Source organism: Myzus persicae, unplaced genomic scaffold, assembly GCF_001856785.1.
Source record: "Myzus persicae strain clone G006 unplaced genomic scaffold, MPER_G0061.0, whole genome shotgun sequence".
In the NCBI taxonomy this organism is placed as follows: domain Eukaryota; kingdom Metazoa; phylum Arthropoda; class Insecta; order Hemiptera; family Aphididae; genus Myzus; species Myzus persicae.
The window spans coordinates 113,535-135,980 of NW_019101601.1; the positions used below are offsets into that span (position 1 = coordinate 113,535).

The 22,446-nt window shown below is 28.1% G+C and overlaps 1 protein-coding gene across 10 annotated transcripts; it reads right to left on the minus strand.

Annotated features, from left to right (window-relative positions):
* Nucleotides 1-555: 555 nt before the first annotated feature.
* On the minus strand, nt 556-21,917 carry LOC111029815 (synaptic vesicular amine transporter). 10 transcript variants are annotated; one of them, XM_022309002.1, is made up of 13 exons: nt 21,465-21,917; nt 15,477-15,570; nt 13,026-13,153; nt 11,894-12,016; nt 9,983-10,201; nt 9,318-9,401; nt 8,967-9,149; nt 5,215-5,316; nt 4,971-5,145; nt 4,846-4,897; nt 4,561-4,744; nt 2,777-2,910; nt 973-1,041 (listed from the first exon to the last, which is right to left on the minus strand). In XM_022309002.1, the coding sequence occupies exons 3-13, from the start codon at nt 13,144-13,146 to the stop codon at nt 973-975; spliced, it is 1,446 nt and encodes a 481-aa protein (XP_022164694.1). In that variant the 5' UTR covers nt 13,147-13,153; nt 15,477-15,570; nt 21,465-21,917. The 10 variants fall into 10 exon arrangements, with proteins under 10 accessions (XP_022164692.1, XP_022164694.1, XP_022164695.1 ...); XM_022309003.1 differs by having other exon boundaries at nt 13,026-13,159; XM_022309010.1 differs by having other exon boundaries at nt 11,903-12,016; nt 21,465-21,916.
* Nucleotides 21,918-22,446: the final 529 nt, after the last annotated feature.

Below are 22,446 nucleotides of genomic sequence, written 5' to 3' on the forward strand. Positions count from 1 at the left end.
ATGTATACCTAATATATTAATATTACATATTGTTGCATTCATTTTGACACGTTTCATTTCATTTCATTTTCATCATCGCAGCACCAAAAGAATCGGCGCCCGTGTATATATATGTTTATGTATTACAATAGGTATATTAGGAATAGATACGTTCCTCAACGTGATCCAAGTGATAAATAAATACAAGTAGCATAATTTAGTTTGGTCTGACACTTTATTATTATATATATAAAGAAAACACGATTAATATATTTATTTATTATTATAAAACAGTCTTAATCAACAAAATGTTCTGATGCTCAATGATGATGTAAATGATGAGCAATAAAATGCGTACGCATAATAATACGATTTAATAATATAATTTAAGTATAATATAATATAATGTATAGGTATAAGAAAATATTCATATATAGTGTTATTTATATTTTAAACCACGTTTAATAAGTTGCAAAGTCGATTGTATATTGTATGTTTCGTCATCAAATGTATAATGTGATAATACACATGGTATCGGTTTTTTAGTTAATATTGTTAATAATATTATATACGTAGGTAATTTTTGCATATTATGATTGTTTTGGTATTTTTTTTTCATTCACGTACGGAAAAGATCAATTATGGTCTAGTTTCATCGGTGGCCCATTTCGATTACGAATAGGTAATAGGTATGTATATAATTATATGTATATTATATAGATAAAGCAGCTATATATGCCTAGGGATAATGTGATTACTTTTTGTGATTAATATCTTTTCGCGAATTAGACCACCGAAATATAAATCTTTCATTTATAAAGTGTTTTATATTTTAAGTTATTATAACTATTAACTGTATTGTATGATATTTGTTATGGTGACGTGCTGATGACGTCGCTGTGATCTCAATTTAAGTATGTTTGCCGAAAAAAAAAAATGAAAAAGCGTAATTTATCAAGCGTTAGTTATGTATCACGAAGCTAATAATGCATGTTATTCTTCTTCCGCTTCGTTTTGATAGGTTATATAACGCACCGATGATTTTTCTCCGGTGACCAACGACTGAAAAAAATATAAAGTCACATGCAATTAGTAAATCGTCTTGTTCCTATTTTTTCAGACTGCAGCATGTTAAACGTAAATGTGGTTAATACTTAATATTAAAAAAATATTAGTGCTAAAAATGTGATTATTTTTCTCGAGTTTATATTTTTTGGTTAAAGTGTAAACATTAATGTTTAAAATGTATGATATTTAAAATAAATAGGTATAAAGTGTTAGTAGATTGGAAAACAACGTTATAGTATACTATTTAGCCATTTAAGACGAAAGTATTAATTTTGTCTAAATGTTAATTGCACTTAGTTGCCTAAAAATGTTAATGAAAATTCTAATTTAAATTGTTTTTATAATATTTATATTCACCGATTCACTTACAAACGTTATTAAATAAAAGGTTTTAATTATTTTTGATGATTTTAAGTATAGAATAACATAGTTTTGTTACTTGAAACTTAAAAGCATTCATACATCTTATTTATAAAAATATGTTGTATCAACAAAAATAAATAGTATGTAACCCAAAAAGCCATTTAAAGACAATTTTATATTGTTAGTTAAAAGAGTTTCAAAAGGTTTGCTATTATTGTTTTTAGTATTTTTTAGTGAAGATTTAAAAAAAAAAATGTCCACGAATTACAACTTACCCACGATTATTAGACAAATATTTTTTTTGTATTTATAATTACTGAATAAAACTAGTTTAACAAAAAATATTTTATTTTTACTCCTTTATAAAATGTATTACTTATGACGACTATAACAATTCATTCCATCATTCATTTTGAAACCATATCTATGGTAAATTCATAAATAAAAAAAAATTATATATCACATTAAAAAATCACAATTCAAATACAAATATTTATCCTTGTTTCGTGTAGAAATGTTATCAAAATATAAAACATTTTATAATCTTAATATTTTCTGAAGACTTTCAACAACTGTTATTAGGTAGGTACTTGACTATTTCATTATCCCTACTTTGATATACAGAGTTATGTAGTTAAAAAAGTAACCATTTAATAAGCCTGGGCAACTTAATGATAATTTTAAACTGAATTAAGCAAGTTGATTCAAAATATTTCAAATGTTTAAAGTTAATAGTCACCTAATTTTTTAAAACTCAGTTCAGTTAAAAGTTATATGGAAAACTACAAATAACTTACAAACATAAATTGATTAATTTTCTTTTCCAATTAATACATAAAAAGCCAGTAATATGGTCTAAAATAATAAATAGTAAATGTTTATGCAATATGCATTATCAATAATAATTGTTTTATGTTTATTTTATTATTTTATTACTAATAAATGTACGTAACTTGGATTCGATTAAAACCAACTCGTTATGTATTAAGTTTGTATCAATAATAATAAGTTAAGTTAAAAATTAAGTTAATGATAGTTAAATTTATAAAAGTTAAATTAAAATATTAAAATAAACTCGTTTGTAAATCCAGGCTTGCTGTTTATAATTTTATCCAATGTAGACACAAAAAAGTATCCATGTAAAATGATTATAAATTTACAACCAATATTATCGGGAAGTTTTACTCCTACTAAAAGTACATAAATATTTTTTTGTAAATAGTCAAACCTATTGCGATTAAAGCATTGGCCATAAATAGGTATAAATATGTGCATCATAAAACCATATTTGTATATTTTTTCTTTGACATCTAAAAATTGAATATTATTCGTTCATTTAACCATCTGAAATTTCAGAACACTTTACTTTTTTTTCTTCTTTAGTTGGTGGGCTGCGAAGGAAGTAGAGAAGTGGTGCATACAAGAAATTCAACATAGCCGTTCCAAATAACATCCATTCAAATCCAATTGTGTTCACCAATGTTCCGCTTAATGCCGGCCCTGGTGAAAACACATTTAATTCTCAATAATTTTCATGAACGAATTTTTCAAATTAAATATTATCAACTAGTTTAATAATAAACACATATAAAAACACGACGTCTTATTCAAGTGTATAATAGTTATAAAGTGGTGTTGTTTTTCTTTTTATCGACATAGGTATTTCAAATTTAAATGCATTTGAGACGGAGCTGTAGAAAAAGAGTATGTAGGTAGCTTAAACTTTTAAAATACAAAATACCTGTGTATGCTGTAGTAATGATCTGCAGTGCCGAATAAATGTAATTAAGAATACTGTATAAGAGCTCTGGTCAACACCAATGCTATTACAGTGGAAGGAAAGCATCGAGGTCATAGTTATCGAGAGACAACGCTGGAATTCAAAGGGTGTACTGTGTTTGAAAATTTCAAACATCAACTGAAGAGAGACGAACAATGACAATAAAGGGAAGAATTAAAACATAACAATGAACAATAAGGGCTCGCAACCGATTATGTCCGATTTAATCCCAGTGAATTACGGTATTCTATAGAGACGAAAATTCGTATAAAAAAAAACTGTAAAAACCCTTGTTTATAAGATGCCTGCAGAGATAAATATAATATATTATACCAAGCACTAGAAGCTATAGGTTTTACTTATTTGTTTTTATTAATTTGATTTCAAAAAATAATGAAATTGTTTTCTTTGGATAACAAACAGTTAAACAGTTATATCTACCTACAAGTTATTAAATAAGTTAACTGCATACTCGTAATATCAGCTGGTGTGGCATAATACATTTTAAAACCAGTCAATACAAATATAGAAAAATAATATATTTAACTGAAGAATAGCCAATAGGTAATTCATTAGTTGTTAATTTTATATAATATTTGTATTACAAATTGTAAGGTATAATGTATAAGTATAACTTATATAACATTTTATGACTACGATATTATGCTTATTTTACGAGGCCTGAAGAGTAGGTACATTCGTGATAAATTTGTTAATGCATGCTTATAGAAAAAAATTACAAATGTAATCTCGAATCAGGTAACCTGTTAGATGTCTATATCCGTATATTGATTATTGCTTTATTACAAGGAAATATATGAGAAATAATTATAGTCTGAATGTTTACTAAGGAAGTACCTACCTACCTACAATATTTATCAAGTAATAAAAACAGATAAATTATAAATATAAAATTGAATTCCATTAGGACATGTTGTGTGTCTGTCCTCTTAAAATTTAAACACGTATTTAATAATTACTATTAATGCAAACTATAATTGTGTTAAAGAAACACGTTTGATAGTTTTTAATTATTTTTCGGTATTAGGTTCCTATATTTAAGCTCAAAATAAAAATAATACTAAGAACTTATACATCTGATCTGTCACTCATGTATAGGCCTAAAAAGGTAAATTATATTTTAAAATTTTAATAATTCATTGTCATTTGTGTAGGTACCCAATGCGAGTTTTAAAAATACATATATTAGGATGAAGTGTAAAGAAGTGCCCTATAATTAAAATACGGGAGTGGATTGTAAATCTACATTGAAAATAACAGGATAATGTATACAAATATTATTCAGGCATGCATTCCTAAAAATATAAATCCCAATTAACTTGAAAATTAAATTATTTTGCAATACTTACCGATTGTATAACCCAGACAAAACGCCACGTCTCCAATAGCATAAACACTACCATATACAGCTGTATGACGTATATCAACCAAATAGCCAAGCTCGGGCATCATTGACGAATCCACCATACCAATAGCAAAACCCAGACCAGCGTTTGGTACAATCAAGTGATTTATGTCTCTCGCCGTTGGTATCTGTTTGGAATAATAATAATGGTACACAGTTTCAGAATAAAATATATAGGTATAGGTGCTATTTATTTTTTATAGACTAAAAAATCAAAATTGTATCTCACTATCATCAAGCAAATCCCAATTACGATTAATCCAATCATTGCAGCTAACCATCTGTAAATACAGTCGTTACAGACATCGTCATGGTCAATTTATTGCGATCAACTCGCATCATCACTATAAATACCTTCCCATACGATGTCCGAGAGGTCCGAACAAATTTGTTCCGATCAAGTAAGAAATACTCGCCGGTAAAAATGTTACTCCCTGTTTCCATCTTCCGGCACCCATAGTATCCATCATCCATATAGGTAAAGAAGGCTCAAGCATTGCAATTCCCGTATTCGCAAAAGTAATAGCGCCTTAGAAAATACAATTGTTTTTGTTAAAATTTTTTTTTTATATAAGCTAATTCTTTTTAATAATATTACCTGCAGCTATTATTATATAGGGGTCCATGACTAAAGATTTTAAGGAAGGAGGGTCGGCATCAGTTGTGACTACTCCTGGTTGTAAAAGCAGTAGTTGTAGCACTATAGAATAATTAATTAGACGTTTAAATATTTAATCAAATTTTTAAATAAATTATAATATATATAATGTCTAGACGAAATTAAAAAAAAAAATTAATGAAATAAATATTGTGCAAATATGGAATACAAACCAGTATTATATAAGACCAATAAAGACAGTATGTACCTATATTATAAACTATATTTATGTAGGAATATCGAGTTACTAATAATTATAAATCTGTTTAATATTTCTGTTATGTACTAAGTATACCACCAAATAAAAAAATCTAAGATGAATAGTAAAAAAAAAATATTTCTAAGCAAAATTTTTCTCAGTTTCATAAGACAACAAAGACTTAATTTTTTTTTCAACCAAAGTTAATATTATTTAATATTATCTATTGAAATGTTTTCTAAATTTTTATTTACAAATGTTAATTCAAGTATATTATTAATCTTTATTTTACATAGAATAAAATAAATTGCTTAGAAATATTGACTTATTTGTAGAAGAATAAAATTTAAATACACTATATTTTAAGATAAATACTAAATAATTATATTAATTTACTGTATAACTACAAAAAAAAAAATCAATTATGAAGTTTATTAAGTGCTATTACATAAAATCTATGTCTTAAATACCTACACAAACAGTGAAGTATTAAGCACATCTATTTAAATTTGTAATATAATCCATGACACAAATGATTAAACATTTTGTCTAATTGTTTGTTCAGATAAAAATGTAAGATAGGTTAAAATTATATACATGCAGTTATAAAATAATAATACACATAGTCTATAATATACGTCTACTATATAATATTATATTAAAGCCAATAATAATAAAAATAAATATCTATATTAAAGTTATAAAATTATATTATTACATTTTTACAACATAATTTATATAATATTAAGTACTAAGTTAGGGCCTCTATTAACTTACCTATTTCATTACAGTTTTGTTATTTTAATTTAGGATATTAAATATTACATTTTGTATCTCTACAATTTTCGACTAAATTTTGACTTTTGTCATATCGATTTACTATTTGAGACATTTTTTTCTAGTTTTTCTATACCATAATAATGATATAATATGATATATTTTGTGAAAATCGTATTAAAAATTTTTTTTTGCATGTATTCACTAAGTGGCACATTTTTAGATTTTGATTGCCTACAGTTGAAAATTTTAAAACAATCAAATTATTTCTACTACCAGTCCAATTTTTTTTTTTTATGATAAAAACCAAGATCTTTAAAATCCACGTGAAAACATAATAATTTGAATATTTGATGATAATATATTTATAATTATAACCCAGGAAAATATTATATTACTGGAAATATAGGGTCCTTGAAATACGCCCAATATGCCACCCATCAAAGAGCACTTCTATATTATAGTATTATAATTATAATATGCTAAGAGACGCTATACAAAAATTATTATCAGAATTCGGAATTAATTTTTTTTCAAATATCCCTTTGAAAACTGTAATTAATGTTTATTCAAAAGAAAGATAAACCAATTATGTTTTCAAAACGTACAGTATACAGGAATTAAATTTAAATAAATTGGTCCTCTTCACTGTTAATTAGATTTTCCAAAAATGAAAAATAAAATGCGGTTTAAGATCAATATTAGTTATTAATTATTTTACAGTTCCGCCTATACATATTTTTTAAATAATCACTTCAATCACAAATACATCTTTGTGTTAACAACTGTATAAAATGGGTAGTAGGTATATTATCAATTAACTTGATTTATTATTAATGAAATAATGTACAACCATGTTGGCAACAAATTCGTACATTATTTTTTCACTGATCTAACATGTAGATAAAATATATTGACCTAGATGTATAATCTATGGATAATTATACCTACTTTAACAGTGTTTGGTTGTGGTCCAGTATAATATCTACTACAAACAATAGACATAATATAAAGGTGTCCATTTTCATAAATAAGTGCATAAAGTACGTGACCAATTTGTTTTGTTTGAGATTTTCGGCTGGGAAAAATAAGAAGTGTTTATACATAAATATTATTTACTGTAAACAGTATATAACATGTATATTATTTCGATTTTTAATTTTCCATTTTCGCTCGTGTTATTAGTTTATTACTTATTATTATTACTTATTGAATTATGCGAGTTGTGAAAAAAATGTGTTGGAAGGAACTCCATGATACGAAAATATAGATGAAGCTGTTCGCTTTTACTAAATGCGATTAAAATGAAAATGGCAGAAATCAATTAACCGAAGTCTGCTTATGGCATAAACGAGGTAGGTGGTTGACTTGAGTGACGCCTGCAGTTATATTTTTAAATGCTAATTAAGGACAGCAAAAATGTTGTTACAGCTAGGATACCGCAGACACTGGATTTGTGGCACTCGTCTCGCTTGACTCACCTCGGTGAAAGTCACAATATTATTATTTTCCATTGTATATCACTATAGAAAATAGTGATAATATTATATTATTTTACTAAAATAACGATTCTGAATAGAGATCGATTTACCAGAAAATTGTGGTTACTACTTAGTAGCACCAAAAACATAAATCGAACAGAAATTAAAAACAATTGTTTATACCTCCTCGTTCACCTTGAAAATGTTTCACTAAAATATGAAAAACCAGTAACCAGCAAGTATACAAATACATTTATACATTCAGATATATTGAAATTTATAATTCAATGTATTAGCAGTGTCCCAGAAAAAACCTCTCGGGTAGTGGGGTCTCCATTTGAGATTCGTGTTTAGCACTATTAGCAAATGTTATGTTAAAAAAAGGTGCTTTGACATTTCACCTTTTATCGCAGTTCATTGTTTATCGAATTACTTCTTTAAAATACCACTTTTAGCCCGTAGGTATTCACTTTCTAATCGATTAATAAGATTGCGTACAATAAATTTAGGCCACATTTACTGTCTCAAAAAATGTCTGAAGACTGGAATACACCAACCGTAATTTTAAGAATATAATAGTTCCTCGCTCAGCTCAGTATCATACATAAAAGGGCGAGTTTAAAATTAAATTTTAAATTGTTATTATCTTGAATAATAGTATTGGGACACAAAAAGTTGTTACCTTATCCCTATTCAAACTGCAAAACAAAAATACAATTTAAATTACTTCCTTACAGATATATTTCTGACTGCATAAATATTAATAAGATAATAATGAATGCATATTAAAAAAAAAAACTAAATTTAAGTCATAAATATTTATCAGTTGAATAGGCCACATACTTTAATACAACAATGTATTACTACATGTATTGCTACTGTTCATAGGTATAATACTTGACCTCACCCACGTGTTTTAATAAGAGACATTAAGTATTAAATTATATTGTGGAATCATTATTTATTAAACTGTATCTCTAAATAAAATGATAAACTATAGTCTATACTATGAGTATACTTTAGTACCAATACTAGGTACACTGTCTCCAACGGTCTCATACAATGCTCAATCCAACTGTGATTTATATACGACCAAACGTATGCAAAGTGTGTTATTTGGTTTAATTACTTACTCGAATACCTTTATAGTTTAAGATCATAAACCGCAAATCATCACCCTTAGACATGATTTTAATTTTAATTTTTTTTTAAACTTAATATTCAATTTTTCGTACATCCGTCTCCTAGTGCCAAGGCCGAGAGTATTAAAAACGGAGCAGTTTTCCCCACAAACTCGTACATAATTCCGCCAAATGGTGGACCGATTAACACTCCCAAAGCTAATCCACCTAATGCAATACCCATTGCGTTTCCTCGTTCTTTATCGTCCGGATACCGTTCAGCTAACATTCCCATTCCTACAAAAAAGATGTTCATATAATATTATGTAAATGGACGTTTGTACAAATTAATAAAGGTGGGTAAAGACTGTCAAATAAAAATCATTCGCAAAAATTTTTTTTTGTTAGCACAATAATATTTATTTTGTCGTTGTGTGTGTAATATATAAATTGATATTAATTTACCAGAAACAGTCGAACAAGACGATCCGATCCCTTGTAATGCTCTAGCCAAAAACAGTACCCCATAACTCCGTCCGAAAGCAAATACTAAAAAAAGTAAGTACATAATATACCTATAATATATCATAAATATATACATATTAGAATAGGCGCAAATAAGATAGAAAAAATTTTAGGTACTTCATATTAACCTAACAAATATTAATTCATTTATTCTAATAGTATGGTATGGTAACGAATACCTATACAATCATCGTCCACCATGCTGAAGTTTAAAACGAAGATTATGTCAAAAATTACGTTGTAAAATCGATTAAATACTGGATTAGGCACACTCAATGTTCAAAAAGATATAAACATTTTGGTCAGTTTTATTTTTAGTCTTAAAATATTTTATAATATCTAACAGGAATGTAAATTTAACATTTTCATTATTAATTAATAATGAACTACGTGTAATAACTTTTAGAAAGTGTATCGAAAAAGATTTAAATAATTATTTTGAATTTAACGTGGGCGTATGAGGGGTAAGCTATACCTCTCTACCCACGAAGAATTTCTGTTTAAAAAAATTATAGGGCTCGAGTTGATTTAATTCGTTATTTGCGCCTATGGGTGTGTGTAAGGCACAATCTCAAACTCGACCTGACGCTAAATAGGGTATTTACTTATGGTCGATATGAACATGATGAAAAATCCTGTGAACATTGGTATGCTATAGCCGATTCGGTGGGTGAGAGGTCCGACAATGGGGTTAACCATTAGCTGCACGACAGCTTTGGACGCAAACATCATGCCGACAGCAACCGTTTCATGAACCAGATCGTCATGCCTTTCCTTTTTGAGAGTCGCTTCTCGTTGTTCCCAGGTCGGCACTGTCCCGTTCGCTAAGGTTTGGTTATAAGACAACAGTAATAATTATAAACACACGTGTTTTGGCTTTGTGTAGATTCGTCTGAACAATTATCGTAAGTATTGTTAAAAGAAAAAAACACGTCATGTATTACATAATATATTATATTATAGAATTGTACTTTTGTGTTTAATTTTTTGTTTTACATCAACACGATTTGGTTTATTCATAATAATATTTTATAGAGATTACAAATAATTGTTATGAGTCGATGAAATATGTTGTAAAAAAATATGTTACCTCTTCTATCGGTCCCCACCTGAGTATATAATATACTTAAATTTATGGTACGTATGACGTAAGTATAATAATAGTGTTGTTAAAAATAAATATACTAAAATGGTACCTATATTTTATAATTTTCGATTAAATAACTGATAGTATAAAACTTAAATTATAATTAAAAATTGTAAGCATAATTAAATACTAATAATCTATTGTAAATAAGAAACATTTCAAAGAACTTTGACAACGTGTTAGCCGATCAATTATTATTTAATAATCAAAGTTATCTAATGTATTTTTTTTAGAGTTCCGACTTTCCTTGAATTGACGTTAAATATTATTTAGAATGTGTGTTGGATATAGAAATTAGTTCAAAGAAAACCATGAATATTAATGATTCACCAAAACATAATTTATAATAACGTGATAGTCCAATTATAATTTTTCTTTTTGATCTGTTACTGAACTCACTCGAATTTATTTTTTCCTCATTATTTATGTCATACTATTATTTGTGCTCCCACCACAATAGAAAAAAATAAAGTATGCCACCTGTGGATTATAATATACCAATATAGATGGTTTAAATTCAATGACAAACTAAACATTATTTTTGAACTGTAGGTAACAATAAAAAATCTATTTACACATTATTATTTATTAAGATAAAATATTATAATATTATCATCGATACATCATCTGAATGAAGTAAAAATTGTTCGGTGGAACAAAATATTTTATATTGACCAATTGTTTGTTGATAAGTGATTTTGAACTATTGTCGTGAAATAGATCATTGAAATATAACTCTTTAGTCCTTAGAGTCTTAAAATTAAACTAATTACATATATACGTTATACGTACACTATTTTATACTAATATAGTTGTAGAAATAAAAGAAAAAACGAATCCGGTAACTTAGCATAAATTAATTTAGTAACGAATTTCCAACCCGATAATAATTATTTCCAGTTTTGGATAATGCTATTATGATTGATCATTAAGTATACAAGTGGTATTATATGTATGCAAACAATTCTCAAAGTGATCCGCTTACGTCAAATGTTAATTATATTGCTTCGGCACGCTAATGGTGTAAACATTATATAATATTGTATTTAAAGTTATCTTGCTAGTTGCTTCCATCAATTTAGAAGGTATAGTGAATCTTATTTAGAAACCCTACGGCCTACATCATCATATATTGACATAATGAACGTTATACCTACTTACATAAATTGTGTTATACTCTAACACTGTAATGTGCATAAGACATAACGATGATAACTATATAAGTGTATCACGTACCTATATATGTACCTAAATTGAACATAGTATTACGATTTTCATTCGTATACGAACGCGGCACGACGCTACATGTAGTGATTATCGCAACTTCGCAACAATGTATACATTTAATATGGTAATAAAACGAACATACTTGAATTACCTGTCATGGCTCCATGTGGCACTGGATATTCAATCGGAGGGACTGATGAAATGGTAGCAGTTAGTGGCTGATCGGGGTGCTGGATGTCGTAAAGGAACTCCGGTATAATCGGGACTAAAAAAATATCAGTTATTGAAAAATGTAGTTTTAGTAGGTAGGTACATATTGGCCACTAATCGTAAACCTAATTAGTTATATATTTTAGATTAGCAACATGTTCTCATTAGATATAAGTGAATACTTATGGTTTGATGACATTTTAATACAGTTTAATGGGCAATGAGTATACTTTATGGCAGTGACGGGGAAACTGGAAACATTGCAGCGAACTGTGGTTAGTCGATACGACGATGCTATTTTATTAATAATTAGTGAGTTAAAATATGAAATCTATTTTATAGTATACGGTTAAGATTAGACTGAGATTATGGCATTTAAAGTTAAGGACCGATTAAATATTCACGAATCAGAATATCAATCTAATTTAATATTGTACGGTGTGAAACCCGTAGATTTTGGCTGATTAAGTGTACCAGGTACACTGTACCTACCTCTCTTATAACATTAATAATTAATATGATGTTGATTATATCAATAAATATCATTATGGGTATAGGTTTTTTAATAAGGTAAAGTCAATAAAATATCTATAGCCACAATACGAGTATTAATACATTTTAATATGTCAGCATAATATTATTATTATCAGACACTTCACAAATATATGTTTAAATATTTAATATTTAGCATAAGGGCATACATATTATTATTATATTTACTTAAATCTGAGCTCCTATATGAGGCCTATCTCACTGAGACTACCTTTGTATTCTTGATGACGAATTGATGATGTTTGCGGACTGTTACTTTAGCATAAAAAATGTAATTCAAATATTGCACCAAAAACATTTATTCATGAATTATTATAGTCGTGCATGCAGATACATGTAAAACGGTTTTAGGGGTGAATACTTAAAGGTTTTTATTAAAAAAATAACTGGTCTGTCTATAAAAAAATGATGGCCGTCTCAGTGAAAATGGCTTTGCTACGTGCCTCATTATTATAGTCTTATAGTATTACTTCAGCTAGGCCATTACGAATTTTATCAATTCAATTACTTACCCACAGTAGTAAGAAGCATATTGTCCAGGAGTAAAGCTATAGCTACGATCACCACTACGAGTTGGCGAGATTCGCGACATCGTTTGAGCCATTCTTCAAACATTCCTCTCACCGAGACCATATAGCACCTAAATCTATTAATTGATTAATTTCAACTCATTGACACAGTTCCTATATAAATACATAATATATACTATATAGTATATACTATTATAATATATAGTAATAGTATAGCATAAAGGACACTGGCGTAGCCAGGGGGAGGGGCAAAAGGGCCATGTGCACCCCCCTCGGCCTTATTTTTTTTTTTAAATATTGATTTTATATCAGTACGTCTACTGCACTTCATAGACAAGTTTATATGAGTACCAATGATAATATGAATACATTATCGTGTGTAATTAATATAATATTATAGTGATAGAAATGTATTTATTTTCTTTATCAATATTTTTTATTGCCCCCCCCCCCTCTTTTATAAATCGTGGCTACGCCCTCGATAAAGGACATTTGAAAGTAATCTCACATTTCATTATAAAGACTTACTCCCACGCGATACAACATCTAAAAACATCAACCGTGTACTACTGAAATATTAACTTGTATAATCATAATATAATTGGCATACTACGTGTTTTATAACAAAATGAATAATATTATTAATTTTAATACAATATATTCCCATTGTATAATTTAAAATATTCTAGTAAATAAAATATTAAAATAACACAGACAGCAGACTAATATAATATATATACAGCTATACAACTGCTCAAAACCCTAACAATACATTTGAAACGACTGTACGACACTGAACACAATAGATTTAAGAACGAACGCTTTAGAATCAAAGATGAAAGGTACACTTTTAGACTCGGAACAAGCAATTAGAATAAAATATACTCGAACTAGCAGGTACTTACACAAAGAATATTGCAACAATAGTAGGTATTATTATAAATCACTCATGCATAATTTAGATTTAATTTAATTTAAAATATGTTGTCATTAGACGGCTGATCTTCATCATGCATAATATCAAGTCATAATGTCATATCAAATTATAACAGACTGCAGTCTGCTCATATGTTTATTGTAAATATTAAATTTACAGATTGCACAATATATAAAATAAAGTTAAAAAATGTTTTTTATATATTTATTTATTTTCTAATTCATGAACTTTAACATACTGCACATACTTTAACAACATATGATTTAGAAATAACCATTGATATTTTTAAACATGATCACCGAATCCAGTAAAATGCAATAAAATTGAAACATAAATTAAAATCTTGGTTAATAGAAAGAACATTATTAATAAATTATAATTTAATACTGTTCTCATTTTCTCAACAATACGTCACGTTTGTCAATACCTATTATTTAAAATTATTGTTTTAGAAATACTTATTAAAACTGTTGTCTGTAGTCTAAGTAATTATATTTACAACCTTATGAATATATTAAAGATATTTTATTCATCAAAATGTCTGTAAAATCCACTATGCATAGGTAAGTACTGTTATACTGCAATAATCAGAGCCCTCGGGCTTAAAAAATATTTAAATATTGTCTCTGCCGTTCGCTGTACTCTATATTATATATTATGATTCGTCACACTAAAATAATGAAATTCCTATGAATAAAGTACAGTTAAGATTAAAGATACGAAAGCAAGGTAAGACATATTTTGTTTTTATACAAGAAAATATAAAACAATATAAATATAAAAATCTTTTGTTTTACAAACCCTGATTAAAGATCTATTTAGACCCCAGAATATCAAAAACTTAGAGTGCCCCTTTCAATTTTCAAACTACAACCCTTCCCCCTTCAAAAAAATATTTAATAGGTATCACATTATTTTTTACATTTGTGTACAATGTTATATCGTTGCATCGCCATTAGAAAAAATAATAATTATGTAATATTATATTTCACACATTTGCAAATTATTTAAAAAAAGTTGCGCAACTACTTCAGCAATAAATTATATTTTAAGCTAAATATTTACAATGATGTAAAACTTTTGTTACCTCAAGTGTGAATATGTTAAAAACATCTTATATCTATATCATTAAATATTTAAATATTAATTATTGAATATAACTAGTTACACGATAATAATACCTTTTACATATAACTTCATTGTTCACAACTCTTATTTACACTAATTTACTAACTTTATCAAAATTTTTTCATTTTTGTTATTAACTAAACATTTTTGTGAATTTATCATTAAGTAATTTTACATGATATGAACATTTTTCATTTTAATTTTATTTTGAATGTGTGCATTAAAAAAATATTTTGTGTAATATGATGGGCTCAAGGATCGTACCCATACCTTATTAGTTATTACTTAATATAGAACATTTAGTTTTTTTAATGAAATGTGAGTTGTACTTGAATGCCAATAATATATTACTATAATATTAAACAAACCCAAACTGAAGTTGTCCGGTCTAATAATTAACGTTTTGAAATAATTCTGTTGTCTGCATACTATTAATGATAACTTTTATCCAAAAGCATTAAACTAAAACAATAATAATTACAACAAATTACTAATTAGTTTATATCATATCAAAATATTGAATGATTTTCTTCAATAATATTTCCAAAATATTAAAATTCTATGTCTCAAAATTAAATTTAAAATATCATACTTATAGTTAGGTAGTTAAACATTCGGAAATTATTTACAATTATAATTTTGCTTTTTTACGTATTTAGTACATGTGATGATGCTGAATGTTATGTCTGAACACTGAATACTCCTTAATACAAACTATATGTTAATTTATATATTTAAATGAAAATTAGAACATATATTAAAAAAATTAATTCAATATTGTTATTTAATTATACATTTAAGATACCTATATATCTGCACTGTCATATTCTCTGATGCTAACTAGTTGTGAACAGTTTTGAAAAGTCAATGATTAGCATAGGCAGGCAAATTTAATGAAATAGTTATAAAGCTTAGCTAATAACTACTTACATTATTTTAAGTAGTTGCAGTAATGAGTATCATTGTTCTTGTCACATAATATGATGAGAGTCGTCATAATTATCACACAGATGAATAAAAACAATGAAACATTATCTTCAAACGATTATGGAGTATTGTTAAAACTTAAAAGGAGTTGTGCTAATAATCATTATAGGACAATGCGATGAAAGGGATTTTCGTGATAAAAGTTAAGTGGTTTTAAGGTATATAAGAGTAATATGAAAATCATTATATTATTGGATATAGCTATATAAGTATATGCTAATAATAGTAAAATATAATTTATTTTGTACAGAATAAGATAAGCGAATTGATAAATAATTAAAGTTTTTAAATATAAAATTAAAGCTGTACAAAATATATTAAATATGTATAGGTAGTAAATATTAATGTATTCTCAAATAATATTTATGGTTAATACAAAATGCAAAGGTAATATCATACACTGTATAAGTAAAAGCCAGAATCCAAAAAAAAATAAGAGCAGTGAGTCCATTTTAAATAAATTATATTTTGTTTTTGAAAGATAAATAAACAGTTAAATAACTTCCATGTTAACGAATTGAGAGGTCCTTAAAAATAATAATTAACATTCGCTATACATAATATATTAATATTAATATTGCAAGGAAAAATAAAACAACACTTCGTTTCTATATCTCATTTAATACAATTATTGACTTCTGTATACAAGCGTAGTATAAACGTATAATTTTGTGTCACTTTCAAATTCCAAATTAAATATTATAGGTACCCACTTTTCAAATCAGAATTTTATTGATATTGAATAATAAAAACCTTAGTATCAAATACTACGGTTACTATAATTTTAAAAAATCATGAAAAAACTATATAAGGTATCATCATACAAAATCATAAAAACTATGTAAAATTAATATTTTACGATTCGTTTTTAAATAGCTAACCACCAATTGTGTGGAATTAAAAGAAAATACTATTATATTTAACTAAATATTTAGCAGCTATTCGAGCCAAAATAATTCTATTGAATATTAGTGTTAATATTATTGATTTATAACTTTTCTATCTTAACTGCGTGAAGTGTAAATGTAGATTTAAAAAAAAATCCAATTAAACTAGTATGCTAATTTAAAAGGTATTTGCAGAGAGTATAATAATTTATTGGTAAGTAAACGTACTCGCTATGCCACTGCTTAAATACATTTATACAAGTAGGATGTTTAATATATTTAAGGAAACTATACTCGATATCTTATAGTAAGCGAGGTACATGCTGCAAAGTAATCCAAAAAAAATAACTTGTCTTGTTTCGCTCTGTGCACGGTAGCAGTTGCCTTATTATTTATTACCTACAATATTAATACGGAAAAAAAACGAAATAAAAACCATCGCAATTGAAGAACGATTCTGAACAGAGCTCAGTTAAAACCGCACTTGCAACTGAGGTTCATTTTTCGATATTTTCACTACCTACTTTGAGAGTATAGTGTTGCCTAACACTGTTACAATCATACAATAACTATACCTATTTAAAGCTCCAAATATATAAAATTTCCCATTTGTAAAGGTGACATGAAAATTGAGAAGGTTTTTATTATATGAACCCTAAAAAGTGTTGGTAGGTACTCAAAAATAACTATTCATTTCGGTTGGTTTCGCTCCAAATCTAAAGCTGAATATAATTAATAATAATAAATATCAATAAAAATGTTTACGGTGGAGGTTTACACTATAATATTCCGAGTAACATATGATATTATATTTTTTGATATCCAATAACTAGACATTTTTAGAACTGAAGTTTTAGCGTACAAAAGTAATTGATTAATTCTTTGAAGTTATAATCTATCGTTTTTAATTACCTAACGTTCAACAGCCAAACAATGATACTATTGTTATCTTCAACAGCAAACAATTCAAAAGGTGTAAATTGCACATTAAAAAGCCAGATAAAAAGATTTTATAATTTTGTTTATATTAAACCGTTATTTTTCAATGTTTAGTACCAGCTATTATCAAATAATAATTCTATGACACCCACAGACGATGTTGTTGTCACTGCTCTTTCAAATTAATTTATTGCACCAGTAAATGTTTTCGATATCACTCACTGTATATATGTAATTATGTTAAGAACGACTATCAAGCTATTAAAAGCAAAGGTACATTAAACAAGAGTACTTAATTTGTTGTCACATAATTTCGAGTCAATGCAAAAATATATTAAAATAATACGTCCTCAATATTTTTCTTTTATAATTCGATCCAATAATAAATGTACTTTATATTATTTATTTTGACATATTTGTGATCGAAGACGTTATATATATATACAAATATTATATGCATTACAAAAATCTCGGAAGTCTTTAAAAACAATTATTATAAGTCCCTATAATTATATAGGTATAGATATAAACTTACTGAACGAAAACGGCTTAAACGCTATGGTAAGTTGAACTCCACTGGGAATAGTTTCTCAAATGCGATTATACAGTAGCTTTCAAATTGAATTGAAAATACACGCCCCCGTGCCCCGCCCTAATCAGTGCCCTACCCCAAACGGCTGCCCGTCAAGACGAAGAATGTACGAGTATATTATTTATGTTTCCTTCATTGAAATCGAAATCTTAAGTATCGTAAACTTATAATGTTGCATTGTTGTCGACTAAGCAAGCAGCATTCAAAACTACAGTTTATTGAAAGAAACGATATTTAAATATAGTTAAGTACTGTATTTACGGTGCAAAAAATATGAAATATTTTATGAAAATAAAAATCACGTTCAATATAGAAATATGATAACTATAATATGTATCTCAAAGTGAATTACCATTTAGCAGTTACGCACAATACGTCCAAAACATACAGAACATTTTAAACACATTTTAAACACATATTATCCTTATCCTATAATATAGGGCCTATATAAAAATAATATATAGGTACTCGCATTTATATTATGACAAAATTGTATCGTTAATGTTCGTCTACGTAAAGTATATACAGGGAAGTGTATTCAAAGCATGCGAAAATGACTTAATTAATTATCAAAACACTGTATCATTATTAAAACACCGACCGGCGCAATGTAGACATAATTATCATACTATGGGTAATAGCATGGTGACATGTCGCCGTAGGAACCGACTTACCCGGTTGTCTTACCGATATTTTGTGCATCTGTTCATATACTTGAACTGGGTTTATTCAAAGTTAGTTGTATAATATAGACTAGTTTAGGAGTATAAATTTATTATTTTAGTCATACAAGAATAATGCCAAAAGAATAGAATATTATAGTAGAACTGCGTTAAAATTAAAATTAAAACCGGAAAAGTAACTTTGCTGAATAGTAGGTTTCGAGTGTACCTACCTCATCATTGAGTAGGTCACTGTAATAGATGTGTTAAATTTGAATTAAATTATAAATCATTGCGTACGGAAAACGAATATGATTGGAGTCTGTGTGTAGATCCCCATTTCTAAGGATATTTTACAATTTATTGATATGAATACATAAACTTAGTAGTACGAATGTCAAGTGAGTACCTACCAACGATATGTTGAACTATTAGTTCAAAAAAAAAAAACAAAAAAAAAAAAAAAAAAACATTGTTCATAGGTATATATACTATCCGACTAAAGATATATCATATTATTATTAATTATTAATTAAGTATTTTAAAGTATTTTTATATTGTATGATGATAATAACCAATTAACTTATAAGTCAATACCATATACAGTAGAAAGATGTGAATATAAAATTTTGTAGTAAAAAAGCTGTAAATGCAAATAATAAATATCTAGGAAATTATATCGAGTATATTTAAAAAGTAGCAATAATTTACTACTCAATGCCCTTTGGGCACCAGTGGTGAAGATTTTCAAGTCCCTAGCTAAGATTCATATTTTTCGAATTACAACATAATGGGTAGCTAAAATTGTTCCATAAAGTATCGTTATTTTTCGTGTAAATATCCAATTTTTCATTAAAATCAGTACTTAAAAATTGTTCTAATGGTATTTTTCGTATGCCGTAAGATGAACTTATGATTTATAAGGAACCTAAGATATTAAAATAAAAATTTTATGAATTTTATGAATTAAAAAATTTTTTAAAAATTGTGTTTATGTATTTTCGATTTTTTTAAATTAATTAAGGTAAGTATAATTTTCATTTGATAATACAAAAATTGAAAATGGAACCAAATAATTAAAAATTTTAAATGTCAATAAACAGCACAAACATAACTAAATATTTTGTACATTTTAACGTTTAGAAAATATTTAATATTAACTATAATTATTTGATCAAAATTTCAAATCTATACAATTATACATTTTTGCAATAAAAAAAAAAATTTTAAATAAGTATTCTGTGTTATTATTTTTTTCCTAATGATTTTGAAAACTTTTGTGAATTTTGTACTTTTGATTTCTATCAAACATACTACACCCGATTTATTACCAAAAACTACTTTCAACGTTAAATTTTTTTTACAATTTTTGGTATTTTATGCTGCAAATAGTAGATAATGGCACCAAAAAATACACTTCATTGAAAAATCGATTCAAATTGCTCTGCTCAAAATCTAAAAACACCCAAATAAATTATTTGAGCTTGGTCTTAAAATAGTAAATACTCTAAAATATTGCATCGCAAAAGGAAATAAAAGTTTTTTTTTTTTTTGTTATCCCAAATGACGGTTCCAACAATGTTATATGCCTAAAAGAGAAACGAACGACTGACGGTGACAAATCGTGATGCAAAACCAACAGTTTTTATTCCACGTTACGTCAAACACCAGTTTATTTATAACTTGGCATATTATAATAAAACAATATTTTATTATAAAGAGGTATAATATTGTATTGTACAATTTTGCACTATGCCCCCCAATCATAAGAATATCATACATAATATAGCCGAAAAAAATTAAGAGAATAAACAATAAACAACAATATTATTTACACATATTTGTAAATGAGTTAAAAATATCAACTAGTAAATCATTATAATTTATTATAGCTCTTAATCAGAAGTATGTATATTTTATGAAACGTGTTATATTATAAACAGAAAATAAAATATGTATTTGTGAAAGCGCGTGGAAATGGAAAAATATTATTATTATCACAGAAATGAGACGCAACAAGTATACCTACCTAGTGTATGTTAAACATATATAATATTCAACAAGACAAAAATACGTATTATGAAAATAAGTGTCGTCTACAAGGAGACGCCGGAGAGGAGAGCGCAACAGGGTCGTAGTAATAACAATTCAAAATAACAAATAAAAATATAATAATAATAACAACAATAATGATGACACTTGATGGTGATCATAAAACAGAATTTGCTTAAGTTTTATAATGTATATTATTGTTGTGTATATATATATATATATATATATTATACTCACTGTGTAACGGCGGCGGCAGGTGGTGGTGGGTGGCGGTTGCGGCGGCGGCGACGTGCGTCTTTGACGGAGTCGCCCGACGGTGTGCAGTGCGTGTATACTGCCGCAGCTACACAGGGATGTATTATGCCCTCGTAAAAAAAAAAAAAAAGGCGGAGGATATGGTTACGGGTGTGAGCGGACTCGCATATATATATATATATATATAGATGCACACACAATATTATGATATATTAGGTCCCCTCGCGCGCGTGTGCGTGGGTGTACAATAACGTGCGTGTGTTGTGCGCACGAGAGCCGTTGAACGCACAGTGACGAGACTTTGCGGGGGTGGTTGCTACCAGTAGTCGACAGCCGGATGCAGAGCCCGGGGACCGTGCGCGTACGTCTGACTTCGTGCTTAAACGCAGCCGAGCCGGACGATCGTCGAGGGCACGGTATATAGCTAGCACCGTGTACGACTGTACGCTGTATATAGCGACTTAACGCCGCGCGCGCCGAACACTTTGCCTACCGCCCCTTCGCCCAACCCCCCACCCCCGACGACCGTGGCGCTCGGCCGAAAGCGGCGGCCGCCCATCAACAGTCGGCATATAACAGTCATATACAGTCCGTATAGTCGTCGCCGCCGCCGCCGCCGCCGCCGCCGATCCCATCCCTCATCCTGCAGTCCTATCCCTCATCCTGTCCCACATATATATATATATATATAATGCATGATGTAAGTACCTTGCCCGACTCTCGGAGCACATCACTTTTCTTCCTTTCAACCCACCCACAGCGTCTCCGTCGTCCACCTTGTCCCACTCTTGTGCCCCGCTATCGTCGGCTCAGCGGCGGCGGCGCCCTTTACAGCCATTATAATATATTATTCTCCCCCAACGCCACCAGTTATCCACGGCGGCATAGTCCATTTTCATCAAGTCCCACTCTCTGTACATATAACTTGTTGAATAGACAATTAATTAAAAACTTCCGTTCAAAA

Excerpts from the sequence above, each read along its gene's own strand:
- LOC111029815 (XM_022309000.1), bottom strand. The coding sequence starts at position 13,146 with ATGGTCTCGGTGAGAGGAATGTTTGAAGAATGGCTCAAACGATGTCGC. Across the intron at positions 10,202-11,893 it reads AGCCATGACAGGTAATTCAA|CGAACGGGACAGTGCCGACC; the intron begins GTATGTTCGTTT and ends ACCAAACCTTAG. Across the intron at positions 1,042-2,776 it reads CAACTAAAGAAGAAAAAAAA|TCGTTGGTCACCGGAGAAAA; the intron begins GTAAAGTGTTCT and ends TATTTTTTTCAG.